The sequence below is a fragment of the Hemiscyllium ocellatum genome, chromosome 14, assembly GCF_020745735.1.
Source record: "Hemiscyllium ocellatum isolate sHemOce1 chromosome 14, sHemOce1.pat.X.cur, whole genome shotgun sequence".
Taxonomy (NCBI): Eukaryota; Metazoa; Chordata; class Chondrichthyes; order Orectolobiformes; family Hemiscylliidae; genus Hemiscyllium; species Hemiscyllium ocellatum.
In genome coordinates this window covers 72,582,256-72,604,958 of record NC_083414.1, presented here as the reverse complement: position 1 = coordinate 72,604,958, position 22,703 = coordinate 72,582,256, and the positions used below count along the sequence as shown (strand labels likewise).

Genomic DNA, 22,703 nt, shown 5'->3' with positions numbered 1-22,703 from the left:
CAGATATTAATAAAAAAAAACTCTCATCTAACTAATTCCCAGATTTGGAGGATTATTAGAGTAAATATTGTATCAGTAAAAATGAAATGTATCACATTGATTATGAACCTTTTACGTTTATATTTGAGATGCTTACTGTAAAAGTTATTGCAAATATACAGCTTGTTTTTTTATATATATGGAAAACTTAACAGAATAATAGATAGAGTAACTATCATTAATTAACTGTTGATATATTGTAACATCCCATAAAGACACCCCTCGGCAAAAATGCAAATTCAGAAAAACACAATTGTCTCTCAGATTAACCCAGTGACAGAGAGAAGCCTCAGTTTCTAGCTGTAACTGAGAGTGTGAAAAGATAGTTTCTACTTCTTGAAAACTCAAGCAGATTCTACCCTGTTGTGAATCCAACAGCAATTGTTTAAAGCCACAACTATAAGAAAAACCAGAAATCCAAGTCTGTGACAGCTGGTCACACTCATCAGGGCTGCTTCTATTGTTCCAACTTTTAAAACAAAACCCAAGGCCTCACAGGCGGTTTACTTTATTGACTTGCCAAGTAGACAGCTGGGTACCTCTGTCTTAAAACCTCTCTTTTTAAAAAAAGGAAAAATAACCTCTTAAAAGTTCTAAATATGTGTTAAATAGGTATTGCTTTTTTTGATGTGACTGGCTACAAGTAAATGGCGTTGCAATTTCTGCAATTAATTAATTTTGATAATTAAAATCTGAAAAAAATCTAATGGTGTGATATTCTGCTGCTTTTCAAAGATTGAAAGTTGGTCCTTTGAGTGTATAGGATGGACAAATTACCAAAATAATTTACAGATCATTTGTAAAAATTTGTTATCCTTGGCTCACTGGAAGCATATCCAGGTCTCCAGCATACCGAAGGTAAGTAGTAAGTCTCCCAGTGAAGAAACTAAAGTATTCAGAAGAAGAGAGGGAGAGAAAATCCCAAAATATCATTAAATGCAACTGATAAGGGTTGATGAAGAACTCAAATAAAGTGAAAATGATGGCACAAATGTATAATGCATTTGGAGTTGTGCTTCAGAACTCACTAAGATTTATGTACCTGTGATTCTGACATATCTTTTTCATCTACTTTAGGATGAAGTACATCCAAAGGATTGGATATAGTGATGAGGTTTTCAACAAGTTTTGAATGGGCTTTCATGAATGGTTATATTTAAATTCTTTATTTCTTCCGAGTCTCTCGGAAGACTTCGCGACGGCTGGTGGGTAAGTTTGGTCGTTTATTTAATAGTTAAAAATTTAAAGTTTTCCTTTTAAAAAGCGGTAGCAGACCCGGGAGGCGCGCTAGGTTACCTGGGTAAGGTTTTTTTTCTCTCTCCCCTTATTTAAACGCGGGCTCCGAGTTGTAGGCCTCAGTCTCTCGGAAGACTTCGCGACGGCTGGTGGGTAAGTTTGGTCGTTTATTTAATAGTTAAAAATTTAAAGTTTTCCTTTAAAAAAGCGGTAGCAGACCCGGAAGGCGCGCTAGGTTACCTGGGTAAGGTTTTTTTTCTCTCTCCCCTTATTTAAACGCGGGCTCCGAGTTGTAGGCCTCAGTCTCTCGGAAGACTTCGCGACGGCTGGTGGGTAAGTTTGGTCGTTTATTTAATAGTTAAAAATTTAAAGTTTTCCTTTAAAAAAGCGGTAGCAGACCCGGGAGGCGCGCTAGGTTACCTGGGTAAGGTTTTTTTTCTCTCTCCCCTTATTTAAACGCGGGCTCCGAGTTGTAGGCCTCAGTCTCTCGGAAGACTTCGCGACGGCTGGTGGGTAAGTTTGGTCGTTTATTTAATAGTTAAAAATTTAAAGTTTTCCTTTAAAAAAGCGGTAGCAGACCCGGGAGGCGCGCTAGGTTACCTGGGTAAGGTTTTTTTTCTCTCTCCCCTTATTTAAACGCGGGCTCCGAGTTGTAGGCCTCAGTCTCTCGGAAGACTTCGCGACGGCTGGTGGGTAAGTTTGGTCGTTTATTTAATAGTTAAAAATTTAAAGTTTTCCTTTAAAAAAGCGGTAGCAGACCCGGGAGGCGCGCTAGGTTACCTGGGTAAGGTTTTTTTTTCTCTCCCCTTATTTAAACGCGTAGGCGAGTCACCCGAGGCACTACACGAGTAGTGCCTCCCACCCTTCCACCTCCTCTAACCTAATAATAAGACCAATTGTGACTAGCGGGTAAGTGCTGCATTTTCCTTGTTTGTTTCTTTAGATTTAGTTGGTTTTTGTTTTTTTTTAAGGAAAGCTTACTTTTAGAGGGATGGCAGTGCAGAGAGGGCAATGTTCCTCTTGCAACATGTATGAGGTGAGGGAAGCCATCAGCGTCCCTGCTGAGTACACTTGCAAGAAGTGCACCCATCTCCAGCTCCTCCAAACCCGTGTTAGGGAACTGGAGCTGGAGTTGGATGAACTGCGGATCATTCGGGAGGCAGAGGAGGTCATAGATCGGAGCTATAGGCAAGTAGTTACTCCGAAAGTTCAAGATAGATGGGTGACAGTGAGGGGGAGTGGGAGGAGGAAGCCAGTGCAGGGACCCCCTGCGGTCATTCCCCTCAAGAACAAGTATACCGTTTTGGATACTTGTGGGGGGGGATGACTTACCAGGGGCAAGCAACGAGGTTCAGGCCTCTGGCACGGAGCCTGGCCCCGTTGCTCAGAAGGGTAGGGTGGAGAAAGGTAGAGCAATTGTTCTTGGGGACTCGATAGTGAGGGGTACAGACAGACGGTTTTGTGGGGGCGACAGGGACTCACGTTTGGTATGTTGCCTCCCAGGTGCAAGGGTACGTGATGTCGCTGATCGTGTTTTCCGGGTCCTTAAGGGGGAGGGGGAGCAGCCCCAGATCGTGGTCCACGTTGGCACCAACGATATAGGTAGGAAGAAGGGTGAGGATGTAAGGCAGGCTTTCAGGGAGCTAGGTTGGAAGCTCAGAGTTAGAACAAACAGAGTTGTAGTCTCTGGTTTGTTACCCGTGCCACGTGATAGAGAGTCGAGGAACAGGGAGAGAGAGCAGTTAAATGCGTGGCTACAGGGATGGTGCAGGAGGGAGGGATTCCGGTTTCTGGATAACTGGGGTCCTTTCTGGGGAAGGTGGGACCTCTATAAAAAGGATGGTCTACACCTGAACCTGAGGGGCACCAGTATCCTTGGGGGGAGGTTTGCTAGTGCTCTTTGGGAGGGTTTAAACTAACTCCGCCGGGGCATGGGAACCAGGACTGTAGCTTTAGGGTACAGGACCTTGAGTGTAGGGAGGTTAGGAATAATGCAGCGATCTCTAAGGAGGGTGCCTGTAACCAGAAAGGTGGATTGAAGTGTGTATACTTCAATGCCAGAAGTATAAGGAATAAGGTAGGTGAACTTGCAGCGTGGGTTGGTACCTGGGACTTCGATGTTGTGGCCATTACAGAGACGTGGGTAGAACAGGGACAAGAATGGCTGTTGCACGTTCCAGGGTTCAAATGTTTTAGTAGGATCAGACATGGGGGTAAAAAAGGGGGAGGCGTGGCATTACTTGTCAAAGACAGTATCACAGCAGTGGAATGGACGATGGAAGAGGACTTGCCATCTGAGGTAGTTTGGGCTGAGGTTAGAAATAGGAAAGGTGAGGTCACCCTGTTAGGTGTTTTCTACAGGCCTCCTAATAGTCCTAGAGAAGTAGAGGATAATATTGCGAGGATGATTCAGGAAAAGAGTGAAGGTAGCAGGGTGGTTGTTATGGGGGACTTTAACTTCCCAGATATTGACTGGGAGAGCTATAGCTCGAGTTCATTAGATGGGTCGGTGTTTGTACAATGTGTGCAGGAGGGTTTCCTGACACAATATGTCGACAGGCCAACAAGAGGGGAGGCTATATTGGATTTGGTTCTAGGTAATGAACCAGGCCAGGTGTTAGACTTGGAGGTAGGTGAGCACTTCGGGGACAGTGACCACAACTCGGTGACTTTTACTTTAGTGATGGAGAGGGATAATCGTGTGCCGCAGGGCAAGAGCTATAGCTGGGGGCAGGGAAATTATGATGCAGTGAGGCATGACTTAGGATGTGTGGATTGGAAAAACAGGCTTCAAGAGAAGAACACTAATGAGATGTGGGGAGTGTTCAAGGAGCAGCTACTGCGTGTCCTCGATAGGTATGTACCAGTCAGGCATGGTGTAAAGGGCCTTGTGAGGCAGCCGTGGTTTAGTAAGGAATTGGAGTCCCTTGTGAAAGGGAAGAAGGCGGCATATGTAAAGATGAGGCGTGAAGGTTCAGTAGGGGCGATTGAGAGTTATAAGGTAGCCAGGAAGGAGCTAAAGAGGGAGCTAAGAGAAGCGAGAAGGGGACATGAAAAGTCTTTAGCTGGTAGGATTAGGGAAAACCCAAAGGCTTTCTATAGGTATGTCAAGAATAAAAGGATGACTAGGGTAGGTATCGGTCCAGTCAAGGATAGTAGTGGGAAGTTGTGTGTGGAGGCGGAGGAGATTGGAGAGACATTAAATCAGTACTTTTCATCAGTATTCACTCAGGAACAGGACACTGTTGCTGATGTGAATATGGAATCACAAATAATTAGAATGGATGCCCTGGAAATATGCAGGGAAGAGGTTTTGGGAATATTGGAAAGGATGAATATAGATAAGTCTCCTGGGCCTGATGGCATTTACCCCAGGATCCTATGGGAAGCTAGGGAGGAGATAGCAGAGCCATTGGCCTGGATTTTTATGTCGTCGTTGTCAACAGGAATAGTACCAGAGGACTGGAGGATAGCGAATGTGGTCCCATTGTTCAAGAAAGGGAGTAGGGATAGCCCTAGCAACTATAGGCCAGTGAGTCTGACTTCAGTGGTGGGCAAAGTCTTAGAGAGAATGGTAAGGGATAAGATTTATGAACATCTGGGTAGGAATAACGTGATCAGGGATAGCCAGCATGGTTTTGTGAAGGGCAGGTCGTGCCTCACAAACCTTATTGAGTTCTTTGAGAAGGTGACCAAGGAAGTGGATGAGGGTAAAGCAGTAGATGTTGTGTATATGGATTTTAGTAAGGCGTTCGATAAGGTTCCCCATGGTAGGCTAATGCTAAAACTTCGGAGGTATGGCATTGAGGATACATTAGAGGTTTGGATTAGGAATTGGCTGGCTGGAAGGAGACAGAGGGTAGTAGTTGATGGATTATGTTCATCTTGGAGCGCAGTTACTAGCGGTGTACCACAAGGATCTGTTTTGGGACCATTGCTTTTTGTTATCTTTATAAATGATCTAGAGGAAGGACTTGAAAGCTGGGTAAGCAAGTTTGCGGATGACACAAAAGTCGGTGGAGTTGTGGATAGTGAGGAAGGAAGTGGTAGGTTACAGCGGGATATAGATAAGTTGCAGAGCTGGGCGGAAATGTGGCAAATGGAATTCAATGTAGCTAAGTGCGAAGTCGTTCACTTTGGTAGGAATAACAAGATGATGGATTACTGGGCTAATGGTAGGCTACTTGGTAGTGTGGATGAGCAGAGGGATCTTGGTGTCTATGTACACAGATCTCTGAAAGTTGCCACCCAGGTAAATAGTGCTGTGAGGAAGGCATATGGTGTACTGGGCTTTATTGGCAGAGGAATTGAGTTCCGGAGTCCTGAGGTCATGTTGCAGTTGTATAAGACTCTGGTGTGGCCTCATCTGGAGTATTGTGTGCAGTTTTGGTCGCCATACTATAGGAAGGATGTGGAAGCTTTAGAACGAGTGCAGAGGAGGTTTGCCAGGATGTTGCCTGGAATGGTAGGAAAATCTTATGAGGAAAGGCTGAGGCACTTGGGGCTGTTCTCATTGGAGAAGAGAAGGTTTAGGGGAGATCTGATAGAAGTGTATAAGATGATTAGGGGTTTAGATAGGGTAGATACTAAGAACCTTTTACCGCTAATGGAGTCAGGTGTTACTAGGGGACATAGCTTTAAATTAAGGGGTGGTAGGTATAGGACAGATGTTAGGGGTAGATTCTTCACACAGCGGGTTGTGAGTTCATGGAATGCCCTGCCCGTATCAGTGGTGAACTCTCCTTCTTTATGGTCATTTAAGCGGGCATTGGATAGGCATTTGGAAGTTATTGGGCTAGTATAGGTTAGGTAGGATTCGGTCGGCGCAACATCGAGGGCCGAAGGGCCTGTACTGCGCTGTATCCTTCTATGTTCTATGTTCTATGTTCTATTATCTCAACCTTGCTTGAGGTCTGCCCTTAGTCGGTTTTGTGACATTTAGCAATTGGGACTGTATGGGGCTGGGCCACAACTGTATGAATTTGCATTAAGTTGACAATCAGGCTACAAAGTGCATGGGAGTAATTGAAGGCCATGGGTCAGTGTAAGTGAGCATGGGGTCATGTGAATGAATACGGGCTGATATGGTGTGAGGGGTAAATGCAAAAGGGCATAAACCTTAACAAAACAACTGGAATGAGATCCCAGAGAACGATATCAGCTTTTTAAACAGACCATGTCAGCAGCCTCCAATGTGGGTCCAGAAGCATTGGAACCAATTTCGTCCATCTATTCCAACCAGGAAGTGTTCTGACTCCTGCTATCTCTCACCCTGTGAGCAGAAATCAGATCCATTATCTCTCTATGGGGCTCTGTGGTAGATTTTATTTGATGATACTCCTGTGAACTTCAGGATATCATAAACTGTCTATACAAATACAAACTGTCATTGAGGGCATTGTGATTGCTGCCATAAATATTTTTTCATGTTTGCTTGCAAACAACCTCTTTCCCCTTGACTAGAAGAGTCTTGACCACCCTTAATGGGGGTAGTGTACAGCTCTGTAGTAAGGCCACTTTCTATCCCCACTCCTCCCTGAAAGGAAGAGCTTGCAAAATCACCTCTTATGCATTGCAACAGAAAGGAGTGCCTTAAAGCTCTGGGAAAGAATAAGTTGGTGAAGATCGGGGAGAAGAAATCAAGCTTTAACACTATGAACACTCAGCCTGTGATAATATTGCATGACTCCACATTAACCTGACTGTACCACCATGGTTAACTTAGTTGATTCACTTGTCTCTGGCAATGTGAAGGCCAATTGCACTGATGCTGAGTCCACGCTATCACTCTGACCTTTTGGAGTGCATATGATGAGATCTTGAGAAAACATAATACTGACTTCTCCCCTGTCAGAATTTGCAAAGCATAGAAACTATTCTGCTACAGCTAACAGCTTGCTGGGTGCACAGTGACATGTTAGCAAAAACTATTCATTGCTTTCTGAAATTTTAATCCCTTTTGATTAACTTGATCTGCAGGAAAATAAAGCTTCCCAACAAAAGATGGGCACTTTTTCATTCTTTTGCAATTAGACATTTTTAAAACCATGCAGGAAAATAAAATTTTTGGTTACTGACTGGATGCAGTGATATTGTAATGGGGTTTGACTATTCTCCATTCGGCATTAAAAATACAGGATCAACTCGAGAAAATTAGGGACCAAAATGGGGCTTTACACATGCACGAAAGATGCATAGCTGCGGCATTAAATGAATATGTTGCATCTATCTTTACTTACAAGACAAATGTTGCCCTGGCCATTATTATAGAGGAGAAAACTCAATCACTAAAAAGGATTAAAATTTATGAGGAGAACGTATTTGATAAGCATCACTGCTATAAATTGACAAGGCACCGGAACCGGATCAGATGCCTTCAAGGATACTGGAGGAAGTGAGAGTTGAAATTTCAAAGGCACTGGCAATAATCTTTCAATCTCCCCTGAATTCAGGATTGGCGTGGAGGGCTGGAGAATTTGACACATTAGAGCCTTGTTCAGAAACTTGGTACAGCAATTATAGAGCAGTCAGTTTCATTTTAGTCATGAGGAAATATCGAGAAAAAATATACTCAGGATAAAACTAACAATCATATAGAAAAATCTAGGTTAATTCAGAAGAGTCAGATTTGTAAAGAGAAACATGTGTAACAAACTTGCTGGAGTTTTTTTGAAGTAACAAGGGCGACTGATGAGGGCAAGGCAGTTGATTTGGTGCACATGGACATCCAGAAGGTGCCCAATTTAGTGTCACACAACAGACAGGTGAGGAAAGTAATAACACATGCTATAAATTGGCTGAGGGAAAGGGAAAAAGAGTAATCATCATCAATGGATATTTTTCATATTGGAGGAAGGTTAATTGTGGAGTTCCCCAGGGCAGTATTGGAACTACTGATTTTCCAAATGCACATTAATGATGTAGATCTCGGTGTGCAGGAGTCAATTTCAAAGTTTGTGGATGACACCAAATCTAGGAGAATTATACACTGTAAAGAGGACAGTGTAGAAGTTCAAAAGAACATTGACACTGCTGGAGCAGGTGGATAGGTAGCAGATGAAATTTAATGCAGACAGGTGGATCCACTTTGGCACAAAGAACATGGAAAGACAAAATAAAATAGGGTGTCTTGTTCCAAATGGTGCACATAGGTGCTTATGGTGGGCAGAGCAGGGAGAGAGGGGGAGAGAGAGAGAGAGAGAGAGAGAGAGAGAACTGTTAATAAAGCAAAACAGTATTCTAGGCTTTATTAATGATGGTTTAAAGGATAAGAACAAGGAGGTTCTGCTGAACCCATACAGGACACTGGTCAGACCTCAGCTGGAGTATTGTGGGCAGTTCTGTGCTCTGCACTATAGGAAGGATGTGAATTCATTGGAGAGGGTGCAGCACAGATTTTGGAAAATGGTTCCAAGAATGCAAAACTTCAGTTATCAGGTTAGCTAGGAGAGGTTGGGACAGTTTTCCTCGACAATGAGAAGGCTGAGGGGAGATTTGAGAGAAGATTTGAGAGTGGATTAGGAAAAACTGTTCCTACTTCTAAAATGATTAAGAACCGGGGGCACAGTTTTAACATGTTTTGCAAAGGAAGTAAATGCAAAACAGAAAAATGTCTTCATAAAGTTAGGTTTGAGATGAGCTGCCTGGAAATGTGGTGAATTCAGAACCACTGGATGATTTGAACAGAAACAAACGTGCAGGTTCAGGGGAAAAGGCAGGATATTTATACTAAGTCACAAGGCTCAGAGAGGCAGTGCACAAGTCATCACCGAATGACATGTTTTTGAACCATAACAAATCTGTGATGTCTGGAATGTTGGATATGTGATCAGACCTACACTCACTATGCTTGCTATGGATACAATGCAGCTGTGGTTAGGCAGAAGGGTGATGGAGAATATCAACATCCCCCTAAGTGGTCATTCTCCTAATAAGTTAGGGGGATAACATTTCATGCCTATCAAGGAGAAGGAGCACCAGCAAGGCTCCACCTGGACTAAATTCCAGGGGACTCCAAGAGTGCCCCACTACTCCACTTCTCATTGTAACCCTACTGCCTCCAGTAGGTCAGGCTGAGGAGGGTTCTTTTACCCCCCAAAGAACCCTCAGCAAGCTGGAACATCTAGTCCTAGACTACCACAAGACATCCACCAAAGTCATCACAATCAACAGAGCATAAGAGCCAGCAGGTTGCCTTCATTTAAGCGGTGGCTATTAGGTTGCACCTAAGCACAGTGGCAGGATCAATTAACCAAGGTGCCACAGGTATGTTGTACAGATGAAACACTCTTTAAATATGCATTCAATTTCATTTTATTTTTATGTTATATTTTGTCATGTTGTTAGTTGCTGCAATGGTTGTTTAAAGATGTTGCATTAGATTTTCTGTTAAATTTAAAAGTATTTGGGATGCAACATTTATCATCACATGGTCAGAAATGGCATCTCTGACTCACATGATATGGTCAGAAGTTACATGACACTAGGTTATAGCCCAACAGGTTTATTTGAAATCACAAGCTTTCACAGCCCTGCTCCTTCATTAGCAGCATGACTTCATGTGACTTCCGACCTTGTCCATGCTAGTCCAACACTGACACCTCTACATTACATGATATGAATTGGTTTAAAGCTGGGGACTTGGAACACAGCTGGCAACTCAGTAGTTAGTGTTCATCTGATTATCATCAGACTGAGGTTGTTGCCTGGGCAGTGTATGTATTCTTTCTGGCATGTCTATCAGAAAGTTCCTTATAAATTATTGGCAACATTTGCTAACTGTGTCACTGAGACATGTGTGACTCCGTCCCAAATAACAAGTGAATGTAACTTCAAATACAACATGCATACGGATTTGCTTGTACCAAGGACTGCAGAACTGTGTTAGTGGTAGCAGGAAAGGGTAGTGTTACATGGACAGTGTTCTGGTCTGGCTGGCACTGACATTGCGATTTTGCCTGAGCATTACTTTCGCGCCAGTAGGATGCAGAATATTTAAGAACGCGCTGCCCACAAGAGCAACACGGCAGTGTTCGGAGGCAGGGTCACTTGATCCGAAACTGATTTTTCTGATGCTGCCAGACCTGCTAAGCTTTTCCAGCAATTTTGGTTTTTTGTTTCTGACTTACAGCATACACAGTTCTTTCAGTTTTAATTTGTCATCATTTGACTATTAATTACAAATTTTTATAGAATTCAAAGTCCACCATCTACCATGCCAGGATTCAAACTCTAGTCTTCAGAACATTTTCTGGTTCTCTGGATTAACTGCCTAATAATACCACAAGGCCACTGTCTCCTCTATGATGATATCCTTTAGTGCTGTCAAGATGCTGCAGTCCGCTCAGAAGCTGGTGACAATAAGGCTGTCCGCTATCTCATGGCATTGTTCTGGAATGTGCCACTGCATCCAGAAACTTCCTCAGCAGCAGCATCACCCTTCCTTACTTCTTTTCAGAAGTGACGGCTGGCCCCTTCAGCTCCCTCTTTGCAAATTCGTCTACATTTTACTGACCAAGGTTGTATTAGATACACCGGACCACAGCAATCTTGAAGACTCTCTCAACTGAGTATTGCAGCTCTCTGCCCAAGTGGTCCAAGCATTATGTAATTATCTTCAACAGTCCAATAGTGTGCTTGATTGCGGCCTTAACTGAGGCACGAGCAGCACTGTACTTTTCCTCAGTTGCACTTTATGGGTACCACACTAAAGTCATTGAGTCAGGGTTTTAGTGGGTATTCCCTATCCCCAATAAGACCAACTCTTGCAGTTGGTGAGGGGGAGCAAGCAATTTTGGCACCCAAGAGTTAGGGAGGATCTATGAATAATTAGAACTTTCTGATAGTGTGAAGGGATTGTTTCTGCTCATCACAGCCCAGTTGTATATTCAGAGTGAAGGTTTTCATTAAAGAATGCTGATGATTCCAAGGAACTCACAAGGACATGTGTGTAGTCACACTCCCCTTGCACCTCTGGAAATCCTGCAGCGCTACTGAAAGGTATCTGCCTGGTTCTTTCAGGCTGTTTTGAATTTAACCAAATTGGAATGTAAACGTATTGGAAGCTTGAAAAGAGGCACTGGCAAAGCAGTTCAAAGCTGAGGTAAACTATCAGCAGTATTTGCATTGGCTTCTGGTTGTCAGCATCCTGCACTTTTTGACCTTCTGCTACTGCTTCTTGCTGATATTCTGGCCACTGTCCAGCTTTGCCCTGATCCTGTTACAGCTGGTTCCTCTGCAGGTGCAGGATCACTCAGCTGACTTAACCCATCAACATTTCTGGCAGAGCTGATCTGAACATATTACCTGGAACAATTTAGTGGCTTCTTCTTTGTGGGCCTCCTCCCTCCTGTCCTTAATATTTCTTTCACAATGCAAAGTCCTAAACCTAGCATTGGGAAGGCCATGGTCTCTATCCCCTCCACTATGATCAAAACTATCTTGGAGAATGATTACTGAGATTGCAGCTGAAAATGTGTTGCTGGTTAAAGCACAGCAGGTTAGGCAGCATCTCAGGAATAGGGAATTCGACGTTTCGAGCATAAGCCCTTCATCAGGAAGGGGTGATGAAGGGCTTATGCTCGAAACGTCGAATTCCCTATTCCTGAGATGCTGCCTAACCTGCTGTGCTTTAACCAGCAACACATTTTCAGCTGTGATCTCCAGCATTTGCAGACCTCATTTTTTACTGAGATTGCAGCCATGTCCAGTGATGCTGGAAATTGAAGCCATCACTGTGCTCCTTCATTCAATTATTACCAAGCTTCCTTCATCACCCTTGGACTTCAATGCAACACCTTTGCCTTGCCCTCAATTATGTCCCACTCACATCCTTATCAACTATGACACTATCAGTGACTCTTCGGCTTCCCCAGCAGTACAGAACCACTCCTCAACATTCTCTGCATTCTCTCAAATATCTTGTATAATATCTCGAATCCTAAGCTTCCCATACTTACCCTTGAGTTTCAGGCTTTTGGAATAATCAACAAAGCTATGGTATGTTAAACAACACAGCCAGAGGGAAGAGGAGAGATTATTATTAAACCATATATAATTCTGATCAGAGTTCAGTGTACCTTGGGTCGAGTTCTGATCACTGACAAACATGATAATTAAGTGTTGGAGATAATGCAGAGAAGATGACTGAAGTTGATCCTGAATATAGGGCTCTGAGGTTTGAGAGAGAAAAAAACTAGAGACCCTTGGACATTTTCAGCCTTGAAAATGGTATCAAAGAGATGAAAAGATAAGCACAGGACAGCATTTTGAATTCAGCTGCAGCAGCAGAACTAAAGGACAGAGATTGACACTGGTAACAGCCAACTTTCATATTGATATCAAGAATTCCATCTTCAAACAGAAATAGTGATTAAAACTGGGAGTGATTGAAGGGAAACTTTGGAATCATCTTCAAAACAACTCCATGAAGCAGTGGGAAACATAGAATGACTCTGGAATACTTTAGAAGGGCTGAATGGCTTTCTTCATTCACAAGTGTTTTGGTGTCGTGTTTGGGAAGTTGTGAAGAGTTTATTCTGGCATGCTGCGTGAAAACTGATTAATTATCTGCAGTAAACAAGATAATAAACACCGACTGATTCCACTTTGAGTTCATCTCAAAGATATTTAGTTTGCCTCAACTAGTCATGTCTGTGTTTATCTGCAACAGGACGTGCAAACCCGTGTCCCCATATTTCGATATTCCCCTTTCTTTTGACTCATTACTATTAACTAGCTCAACTCTAATGAATAGAGATTTACCTGACCTGGTAATTAGCTCTGATCTAATCAGCAAACACATTTCAATAAATCTTTATAAGATATATGAGTAATGTAAAGCTGAGGAAGGAGTTTATTGATGTGTTTTAAATTAATTTTCCATTTCACAGGTCATTTTCATTTTATTGAAATCTCAAACATTAATTGCGTATGATTTTGCAGCACACCATTCCCATTAACCCCTCACTCACCAGGGTCTCCGTCGTACATCGTACAGATCAATCTTATTGGGAAGACCCCAGGGAGTTGCTGCAAAGAACACAAAAAAGTTACAAACAGTCTTTCTGTGATAAGTAATTCTGTGAAGAGGACTGAATAAGAAAACTTGAATTGAGACATGCATTTAATTCCACATTTTTTAATGAAGGTGTGAATCTCTGCAAATTAAACTTTGCATTCTTTCAATGAACTTTCAATGTAGCAAAGTTAATGCCACGAACCAAGTTAGTACCAGTTGGAACCTCTGATTGTTGCGTGATAGCATCTTAGCTCTGAGCCAGAAGCCAAGGTTGGGTCTCCTCGCAGGATTTATTGGCCATGAAAAGTGTGTTCCTGACATAGTCAAAGAAGTTGATTATCAACCTGAAAATCCTGGCAATTTACCCATGGCAGGTCATGAGAGCAGGACAGTCTCATGTTCAGCCAGATTAGTTTTGTAACCATAGAGCAATAAGCTCCCCCTGTTAAGGATTCCATGTACAGATCCTTCGTGTGTGAGTGCCTGTGCTTTGAGGGATGACCAGAAGGGTCTCAAGTGCTAGCACCGAACATCATTGGATTATTCTCACTATAGAACCTCCTGTGATGGAGCCAGGAGCAGATGTCAGCTTTTCTGCTTCAATGGGCTCACATTTAATTTCCAAATATGCAAAAAGTAACAATTTTCAACATGGGTTTGAGCATATCACCTCCTGATTAGACAACAAGAACGCCAACGTGATATGTACTGTGCTTCTGCTAATGATTACTTATTTGAGTGTTACAATTGCCTAACTGTTCAGAGTCCCAGCTTATAGAGCAGACAAAGAGTTATTTAATCTTTAAATGCAGGGTTCCTTTCAGAATTTTACATGGGCTTCATTCTGTGGTCTGGTGTCACTGACATACCTGGATAATATCTGGTCACACCTGTGGCACTACCAAAAACCTGCCAGAGCAGTGAGGGGTCCTCTTCTCGGTTACGCTTGAATACATCCTCCAGTGCAGCTGTCCAGTTCAACTCATTAAGGATAACAGTTGCTGAAAACACAAAACAAAAGACATTGAAAACATGATGCAGCTTAAGATGATGTGACATATGGATTGCTCTTATTCCCTTCACCAACCACCAAAATAACGAAGGTCATCCTTTTCAAAAACAACTTTTTTTAATTCTACAAACAATCATAAGTAGCAATTATGGAATAAACATCTCATTGATATGTGATTACCACTGATTGCACACCCCGAAGTTCCATGTTGAACTTGGAAGAAGGAAAGGGTTTATTCTGGATGGGTACTTCACCGACGGTCACCAAGTGGCTCACTAGTACTACCACTGACAGAGCTAGCCTGGTCTTGGAGGATGTAACTCCTGGACTGGGCCTGCAACAGGTGTGAGAGATCCAGGTGTGTGGAGAAAACCTACATGACATCATCGTCAACTTTCTGCTTGTTGCAGATGATTCTCTCCATGACAGTCCTGGTAGGAGGGAGCACCACACAGTCCTTGTGCACAGAAAGCCTGTTTTTATACTTTTGTGACATTACTAGAATTTTAAATGGGCTAGCTTCAATACAGATTTAGCAGCTTAAACTGCACATCCACAAGGTACTATGAGCAATCAGAAGCTGAATTGTGCTCCACCAAAATATGTAACTTCATGGTTTGGCTGTGCCTGATTTTACCATTACCATCAACACAGGGTCCAAAGAGTATTCAGCAGAATAGAGCATGCCAGAAATAGTACCAGGCCTGCCTAAAAATGAGGTGCCAACTTGGTGAAACCACAATACAAGATGCATGCCAAAAACCAGAAACCTGTCAGTAGTGTCAAGTGATCTCATAACCGACAGTTCTGCAGTCTCTGTACCTAGCCATGAATATTGATGGACAATTAAAGTAGTAATGCTAAGAAGAGGCTTTATAGATCATAACACCATAAATATATGAACGGAAATTAGCATTCAGCCCATCAAGTCTGCTCTGCCATTCAATCATGGCTGATAAGTTTCTCAAGCCCATTCTCCCGCTTTCTCCCTTGATCCACTTGATACTCAAGAACCTGTCTATCTTCATCTTAGATATACTCAATGGCCTGGCCTCCACAGCCTTCTGTGGAGTTCCAGAGAGTCACCATTCCGGCTGAAGGAGTTTCTCCTTATCTCCAGTCTAAAAGGTCTTCCCTTTACTCTCAGGCTGTACCCTCGGGTCCTTGTCCCTCCTACCAATTGAAACATCTCCCAAACATCTACTCTGTCCAGGACACTCAGTATTCTATATGTTTCAATTAGATCCCCCCCCCCCCCCCCCCCCACCCGCCTCATCCTTCTAAACTTCATTGAGTATAAATGCAGAGTCCTCAAAAGTTCCTCACATGATAAGCTTTGCATTCCTGGGACCATTCTCGTGAACTTTCTCTGAACACGCTCCAGGACCAGAAATTCCTTCCTGAGATATGGCACCACGAACGTCGCCATTCTCAATGTTGGTGAATCCCATCCCAGAAGGATTAATAGTCAATTGCATCACATGTGCTTTCCATAGCAGGAGCAAATGAAACTACTGATGGCATCTTCACTTCTGCGCAGACAATGGAAACATCCTGGAATGGATCTTTTTGAGGTTAAAGGGTGAATGTTTTCAGTGAAACGTAGGAAGTAGGAGAAGTAGGCCATTTGGCCCTTAGAGTCTACTCTGCCATTCAATATGATCAAACTCAGGACATGTTCCAGCTTTCTCCCCATATCGTTTGATCCCTCTAACCCTAAAAACTATATCAAACTCGTTCTTGAAAAAAATCATGTTTTGGCCTCAACTCCTTTCTGTGGCTGAGACTTCCACAGTCTCTCAGTGACAAAATTTCTCCCCATCTCAGTTCTAAACGGCCTACTTTGTATCCTTAGATTGTGATGCCTGGATTCCCTGGTCATCAGTAATATTTTTCATGCATTACCCAATTTAGTCCTGTTAGAATTTTATAGATTTCTATGTAATGCCCCATTCATTCTTCTAAACTCCAAGGAATATAGTTCTAACACTAATCCAGTTTCTCATCATATGTCCGTCCTGCATTCACAGGAGTCAGAGATATATAGTCATGGAGTTATACAACATTTGAAAAGGTCCTTCAACTCAATTTGTCCATATCAAGAAGATAGGAGAAAGTGAGAACTGCAGATGCTGGAGATCAGAGCTGAAAATGTGTTGCTGGAAAAGCGCAGCAGGTCAGGCAGCATCAAAGGAGGAGAATCAACGTTTCGGGGATGAGCCCTTCCTGAAGAAGGGCTCATGCCCGAAACGTCGATAATTCCTGAAGAAGGGCTCATGCCCGAAACGTCGATTCTCCTGCTCCTTGGATGCTGCCTGACCTGCTGCGCTTTTCCAGCAACACATTTTCAGCATATAAAACAGATATTCTAAACTGATTTGGTCCCATTTGCCAGCATTTGTCCCATATCTCTCTAAATCTTTCCTATTCATGTACCCATCCAGAGGCCATGTAAATGTTGCAATTTTACCTGCGTACACCACTTCCACTGGCAACTGATTCCGTATGCGCATCTCCAATGCGTGAAAATGATCCCCCTCAGGTCCCTTCTAAATCCTTCCCCTCTCACCTTAAATCTATATCCTCTAATTTTAGACTTCTCTACTCTGGGCAAAAGACCTCGAGAGTATTCATTCTATCCATGCCTTTCATGATTTTATAAATCTCTATAAGATCACCCTTCAGCCTCTGACACTCCAGGGAAAAAAGCCAAAACTTATTCAGCCTCTCCCTTTAGCTCAAAATATCCAATCTCTGCAACATCCTTGTAAATATTTGCTGAATCTTTTCAAGTTTAACAACACCTTTCTGATAGCAGGGCTACCAGAACTGAACACAGTATTTAAATTGAACACAGCACTTGGAAAATGACCCTTTTGTTCCAACTCTTTGTTTCCTGCCTGCCAACCAGCTCTCTATCCACATCATTACCACATCAGACACTACCTAAAGGCCTCAGCAATGTCCTGTACAGCTGCAACATGACTAACTCCTATACTCAAAACACTGTCCTCCTGTGTACCTGTGACTCCACTTTCAAGGAAGCATGCACCTGCATCCCTAGATCTCTTTGTTGGGCAATACTCCGCAGGGGTCCCACCATTAACGATATAAGTCCTGCTCTGATATGCCTTAACAAAATGCAATACCTCATATTTATCTAAGTTAAACTCCAACTGCCATTCCTTGGCCCATTGCCCATCTATTCAAGATCTCGTTGTACTCTGAGATAATCTTCTTCACTTATCTACTACACTACTAGTTTTGGTGTAATCTACAAACGTATTAACCATTCCTCCTATACTCACATGCAAATAATTTATATAAATGACAAAAAGCAGTGGACCCAGCATCAATCCTTTACTGATATAGAAACTGGAATATAGAAATTAGAAGCAGGAATAGACCATTTGGCCCTTTGGGCCATCTGTGTCATTCAATGTGATCATGGTTGATCCTCTACCTCAATTCCTTATTCTTACTTTCTCTGCTCCATACCTTGACTGCCTCATGAGTTTCTATTGCATTTCACGTATGGAAGTATATCCTCTGTCAGTTAGGGAGACCAAAGCTGCACATGAAACTCTAATTAAGGGATTGCCAACTGCAGCATAGCTGTATAACTGCAGTACGGCATTCCTAACTTCTGAATTTTAATACTGCTACAATGAAAGTCAATATACCTCATGCCTTCCTGAGGGTTGTACTGCTTTGTTTAACTGGTGTACAAGACACCAAGATTTCATTGTACAACCACATTTCCCAATATATCACCATTTAAAATATTTTTTCCCTTTTTCACACCAAAGTGTGTAATTTCACATTTATCCACATTATACTATGTGTGCCATGAGTTTGCCAACTCACTCAAGTTCATTTTGATAGTTTCATGCCTTGAGGGCTATCCCAAGACAAATTGAATGCAGCAACATTATAATACAAAGTATTATGGTCTACAAACAGCCAAGGCCATAGAAACCTTTGCTGCCCTTCCTCCATAGTCAGAGCATCCTTCCTCAGATAAGGAAACCAGAACTATATACAGTGCTCCAGGACTGGTCTCACCAAGGCCCTGCATAACAACAGCAAGACATCCCTGCTCCTGTATTCAAACCCTCTCACTATGCCTTTTTCACTGCTTGCTGCACCTGCATACTTACATTCAGCAACTGGTGTACGAGGACACCCCACATCTCAATACACTTACCCTTTCCCAAACCTATCACCATTCACATAATATTCTGCCTTGTTTTCACTACAAAAGTGGATAACCTCACATTTATAGCACATCAGTCATGCATTTGCCCATTCACACAGCTTATCCAAATCATATTGAAGCATTTCTGCAGCTTCCTTGCGGTTCACCCTCCCACCAGCTTTTTGTTGTCTACAAACTTGAAACTATTTAGTTCATTCCTTATAATATTGTGGATAGCTGGGGTCTAAACTCTTAACTCCTGCAGCACACCATTAGTTAATGGCTGGCATTTGGAAAATGACCCATTTGCTCCAACTCTTTGTTTCCTGCCTGCCAACCAGCTCTCTATTCACATTAGTACACTACCCAATGTTCTATGTGCTTTAGTTTTACACAGTAATCTGTTATATGGGAGGTTATGGAAAGCCTTCTGAAAGTACAAATAATCTATATCTACTGGCTCCCCCTGAACAATTCTACAAATTATAAACTTGAAAAAGTCTAGTAGATTTGTCTAGCGTGATTTCCCTTTCATACATTCATGCTAACTCTGTCTTGCAAGTACTCTGCTCTCAAATTTTTTATAATTGGCTCTTGCATTTCCCCAACTACTGATGTTCAGGCTAACTGGTCAATGATTTATGGTTTTCTCTCAACTTCGTTTTTAAATAGGGGAGTTAAGTTAGCTACCCTATAATCGAAAATAATGTTTCCAGTGTCTATAGTACCTTGAAAGATTATGCCAGTACATCCACTGTTTCGAAGGGCACTTCTAGCTGTAACATTTGTCTTCACTAATCTTTACCTCTTGTACAATCAGTTCTGATATAACGCGGTAGCTCCATTCTATGTGATGTTGCGTTATAAGAAAATCGCGTAATAGCCATGCCATTTAAACTAATAGGGCAGAATTGCATTATAGCCAATACAGGAAAGGAAGGTTCGCATTCTACAAATAATGGTCTAAATTCTCCAATCGCGCGAAAGCTAATTCATGTTGAAGAAACACATGTTATAGCAGAACCGACTGTATCTATACACTCAAGGGGTTTGGTTAGCTCAGTTAACTGAATGGTTGGTGAGCGAAGCCAACAGCATGGATTCAATTCCTGCATCATCTGAGGTTACCATGAAGATGCTCCTTCTCAACCTCATCTGAGGCTGGTAACAACCAAACTAAAATACCATCTTTTTAATGAAAGAACAGTCCAACTGTCCTCCAATCACTACAAAGTATGCTAATTACCAGACTTCCAGATGTGTTCTAGTCTAGTTCTTGAGAAACGTTGTAACCACAACCCAACATGTGGGGACAGAAAATAGTGCAAAGAAATAGGAGCGCATTGGCGTCTAAAAGGAGGCAAACTTCTACAAATTTTCTGAAAATGGTCTGAACGTTAAACTGATAACAATTTTCATTGTGTCTCACAGAATTTGAAAGAAGGCATGGAGTGCTTAATTTCTCAATCTCCTCAAAGCGCAGAGTGTGGTCAGATACACTGCTGAAACTGTCACAGTGGTTATCTTTGTGAGTCAGAGACTTGAGGGCAAATGTAATGTAAAGGGATGAGGTGAATATGTAAATAAGATAGTTGACATTGTAAGCAAAAACAGAAATTTCTGGAAAAACTCAGCAGGTCTGGATGCAACTATGCAGACAAATCAGAGTTAACATTTCGGATCCAGTGACCCTTCTTTCAGACCCTTCTTATGCAGAAGATGGGGTGGGGAGAGGATGGAGGAGTAAGCAATAGGTGGAGATACAGTCCAAAAGAGAGAGAAACACAGTTGAACAGACAAAGGAGTAGAATGTGGTTACTGTAGGCGAATGAATAGCTGCTAATGGGGACTATTAGTGGCTATCAATGGATTGTGTTACTAATTCATGTGATGACAAGGCCTAGTCTGAGGTGTTGGGGGAAGCTTTGGGGAAGGTGCTGAAGCTCTGAAGCCTGATAATGTGTCCAGAAGGCTGTAGAGTTCTGAAGCAGAAAACGAAGTGCTGTTTTTCCAATTTGCACTGAAGTTTGCCGGAGCACTGCAGCAAGCCCGAGATGCAAATGTTGGCCGGAACATGGTGGTTTGTTGAAATGGCAAGCAACAACAAGCTCAGGGACTTTTTTGCAGACAGAATGGAGGTGTTCTTTGAAGCAGTCACTCAGTCTATAATTCGTTTCCCTAACGTAAGGGAGGATACATTGTGAGCAGTGAATGCAGTAGACTATATTGAGTGAAGTGCAGGTAAGGTCCTACTTCACCTGATGTGTTTGAGCCTATGGACACTTCGGAGGAAAGAAGTAAACAGGCAGGTGTTATACCTTCAATGGTGTCAGGGAAAGGTGCGGTGGAGCTATGGGGGATGTTGGGGGTAAAGAAGGAATGGATCAGATTATCCTGGAGGGAATGGTCTTTGTGGAAAGTTGACGAGGGAGGGGAATATCTGTCTGCTATTTTCATCCCACTGGCTGGGGCAGAAATGGTAGCAAATGTTCCTGTGGATGTCGATGCTGGTGAGATGGTAGGTGAGGGCAAGGGGGACCCTATTGCTGCTGTGGGAGCGGCAGCAGTGAGGGTTGAAGTGCAGGAGATGGGTCACAACCAGCTGAGGGCCCTGTCAACCATAGTGCTGGGCATTCTCAGTTGAGGAAGAAGGTGGATATTTCAGAGGGTCCCTTGTTAAAGTTGGCATCATCGGAACAGACGCAATGAAGAAGGAAGAACTGGGAGAATGGAATAGAGTTTACAAGTAGCAGAGTATGAGGATGTCCAGTAAACGCAGCTGTGGGAATCGGTTGGTTTGTATTGGATATTAGTGGCCAGCCTATCTCTAGAAATGGAATTGACATTGTAATTGGAAAGGGCAGAGGTATTGTAGTGACCTGCATATAGTTAGTATTTATGACGTTTAAATAAAAAGGCAATGTTTGATCCAATATCAAAAGATTCCTGCAAAATCTACCAATTCTATTCCAGACCCAAGCACAGCAAACCATTTACAAGAATCTTATCTGGATCAGCCACATAAGTGCTGTTACTGCAAGAGCAATTAACATCCAGGATATTCTAGTTTGAATAATTGATCTGCTTACTCCTCAAAACCTGTTCACCATCTATTAGGCATAAGTCAGGGTTGTAGTTGACTACTCTCCACTTGCCTGAATGAGTGTTCTGCTAACAACATTCAATCAGCTTAACACAATCAACATCAAAGTCAAGGCAATCAAAATGGTTGACATCCCATTCACCACCTTAAACCTTTAGTTCCTCCACCATGGTACAGTGGTAGCAAAGTATACTATCCACAAAATACATTATAGCAATTATCCAAGGATTTTTTAACGACACATTCTAAAGCAACTACCTTCACCACATGGAGGACTAAGAGCAAAAGATACATGGTAACGATTACCTGCAAGGCCCATTCCAAACCACTCATTATCCTGACTTGGGAATACCTGTGGATTGCCATTATTTCACTGGGTCAAAATCCTGGAACTTCCACTTGAACAGCACTGTGGATCCACCTACACCACATGGCCTGCAGTGGTTCAAGACAGTGACTGCTCAAGACTTTTTTCAGGGCAATTAAGGATCGGTGATAAATGCTGGTTGAGCCAGCAATGCCCACATTCTATCAGTGAATTGAAAAAAGTAATGGGCACGCTCTGCCTTAAATTATTCAAAATATGACGAGGCACGTAAATTATCTGGATGTGGCGTTGAAGTGGTGTATTCTCAGAGTATGATAAGTACACAACTCTGATGTTGTGGAATTTTCTGAGGTCAGATGGTTCAGTATAAAATGTAAGTTCTCAGGCTGGGAATGGGCTTGGTGCATTGGTGCAAATGGCATTGCGCAGCTGCTACTTTAATGTTGTTCACGTTAACAATAGAACCAGAGTAAGGAGCAAGCCTACTCCATGTTTTATTATCTATCCTTTGCTGAAGGGCATTAAAGCACTGTCATATGTTTAGAATTGTCAGATATTTAGAAGGTGGCAAAAGAAGTTGGTGAATTGCCTTCCACACTGTGAAACTGGAATTAAGTAGGCAAATCTTTCAACCCAAGGACTTTCACTCACATGCTAGACCCTAGCTAAGGTTGCATGTTAAGCCTTTGGACAAGAGCTTTTCTCAAATGAAATAGATGGATCCAAATTACAGTTCATCCCATGTTATCACATAGCTGCAGCAACTGT

The 22,703-nt window shown here is 42.5% G+C and overlaps 1 protein-coding gene across 1 annotated transcript in view; it reads right to left on the bottom strand.

Annotated features, from left to right (window-relative positions):
* cacna2d2a (calcium channel, voltage-dependent, alpha 2/delta subunit 2a) overlaps positions 1–22,703 on the bottom strand; it is an 871,148-nt gene that overhangs the window by 231,995 nt on the left and 616,450 nt on the right. The window contains exons 8-9 of the mRNA XM_060835047.1: positions 14,164–14,295; positions 13,248–13,305 (exon numbers count right to left, since the gene is read on the bottom strand). Of these exons, the coding sequence (XP_060691030.1) occupies positions 13,248–13,305; positions 14,164–14,295 (190 nt within the window). The remainder of the gene's footprint in view (positions 1–13,247; positions 13,306–14,163; positions 14,296–22,703) is intronic.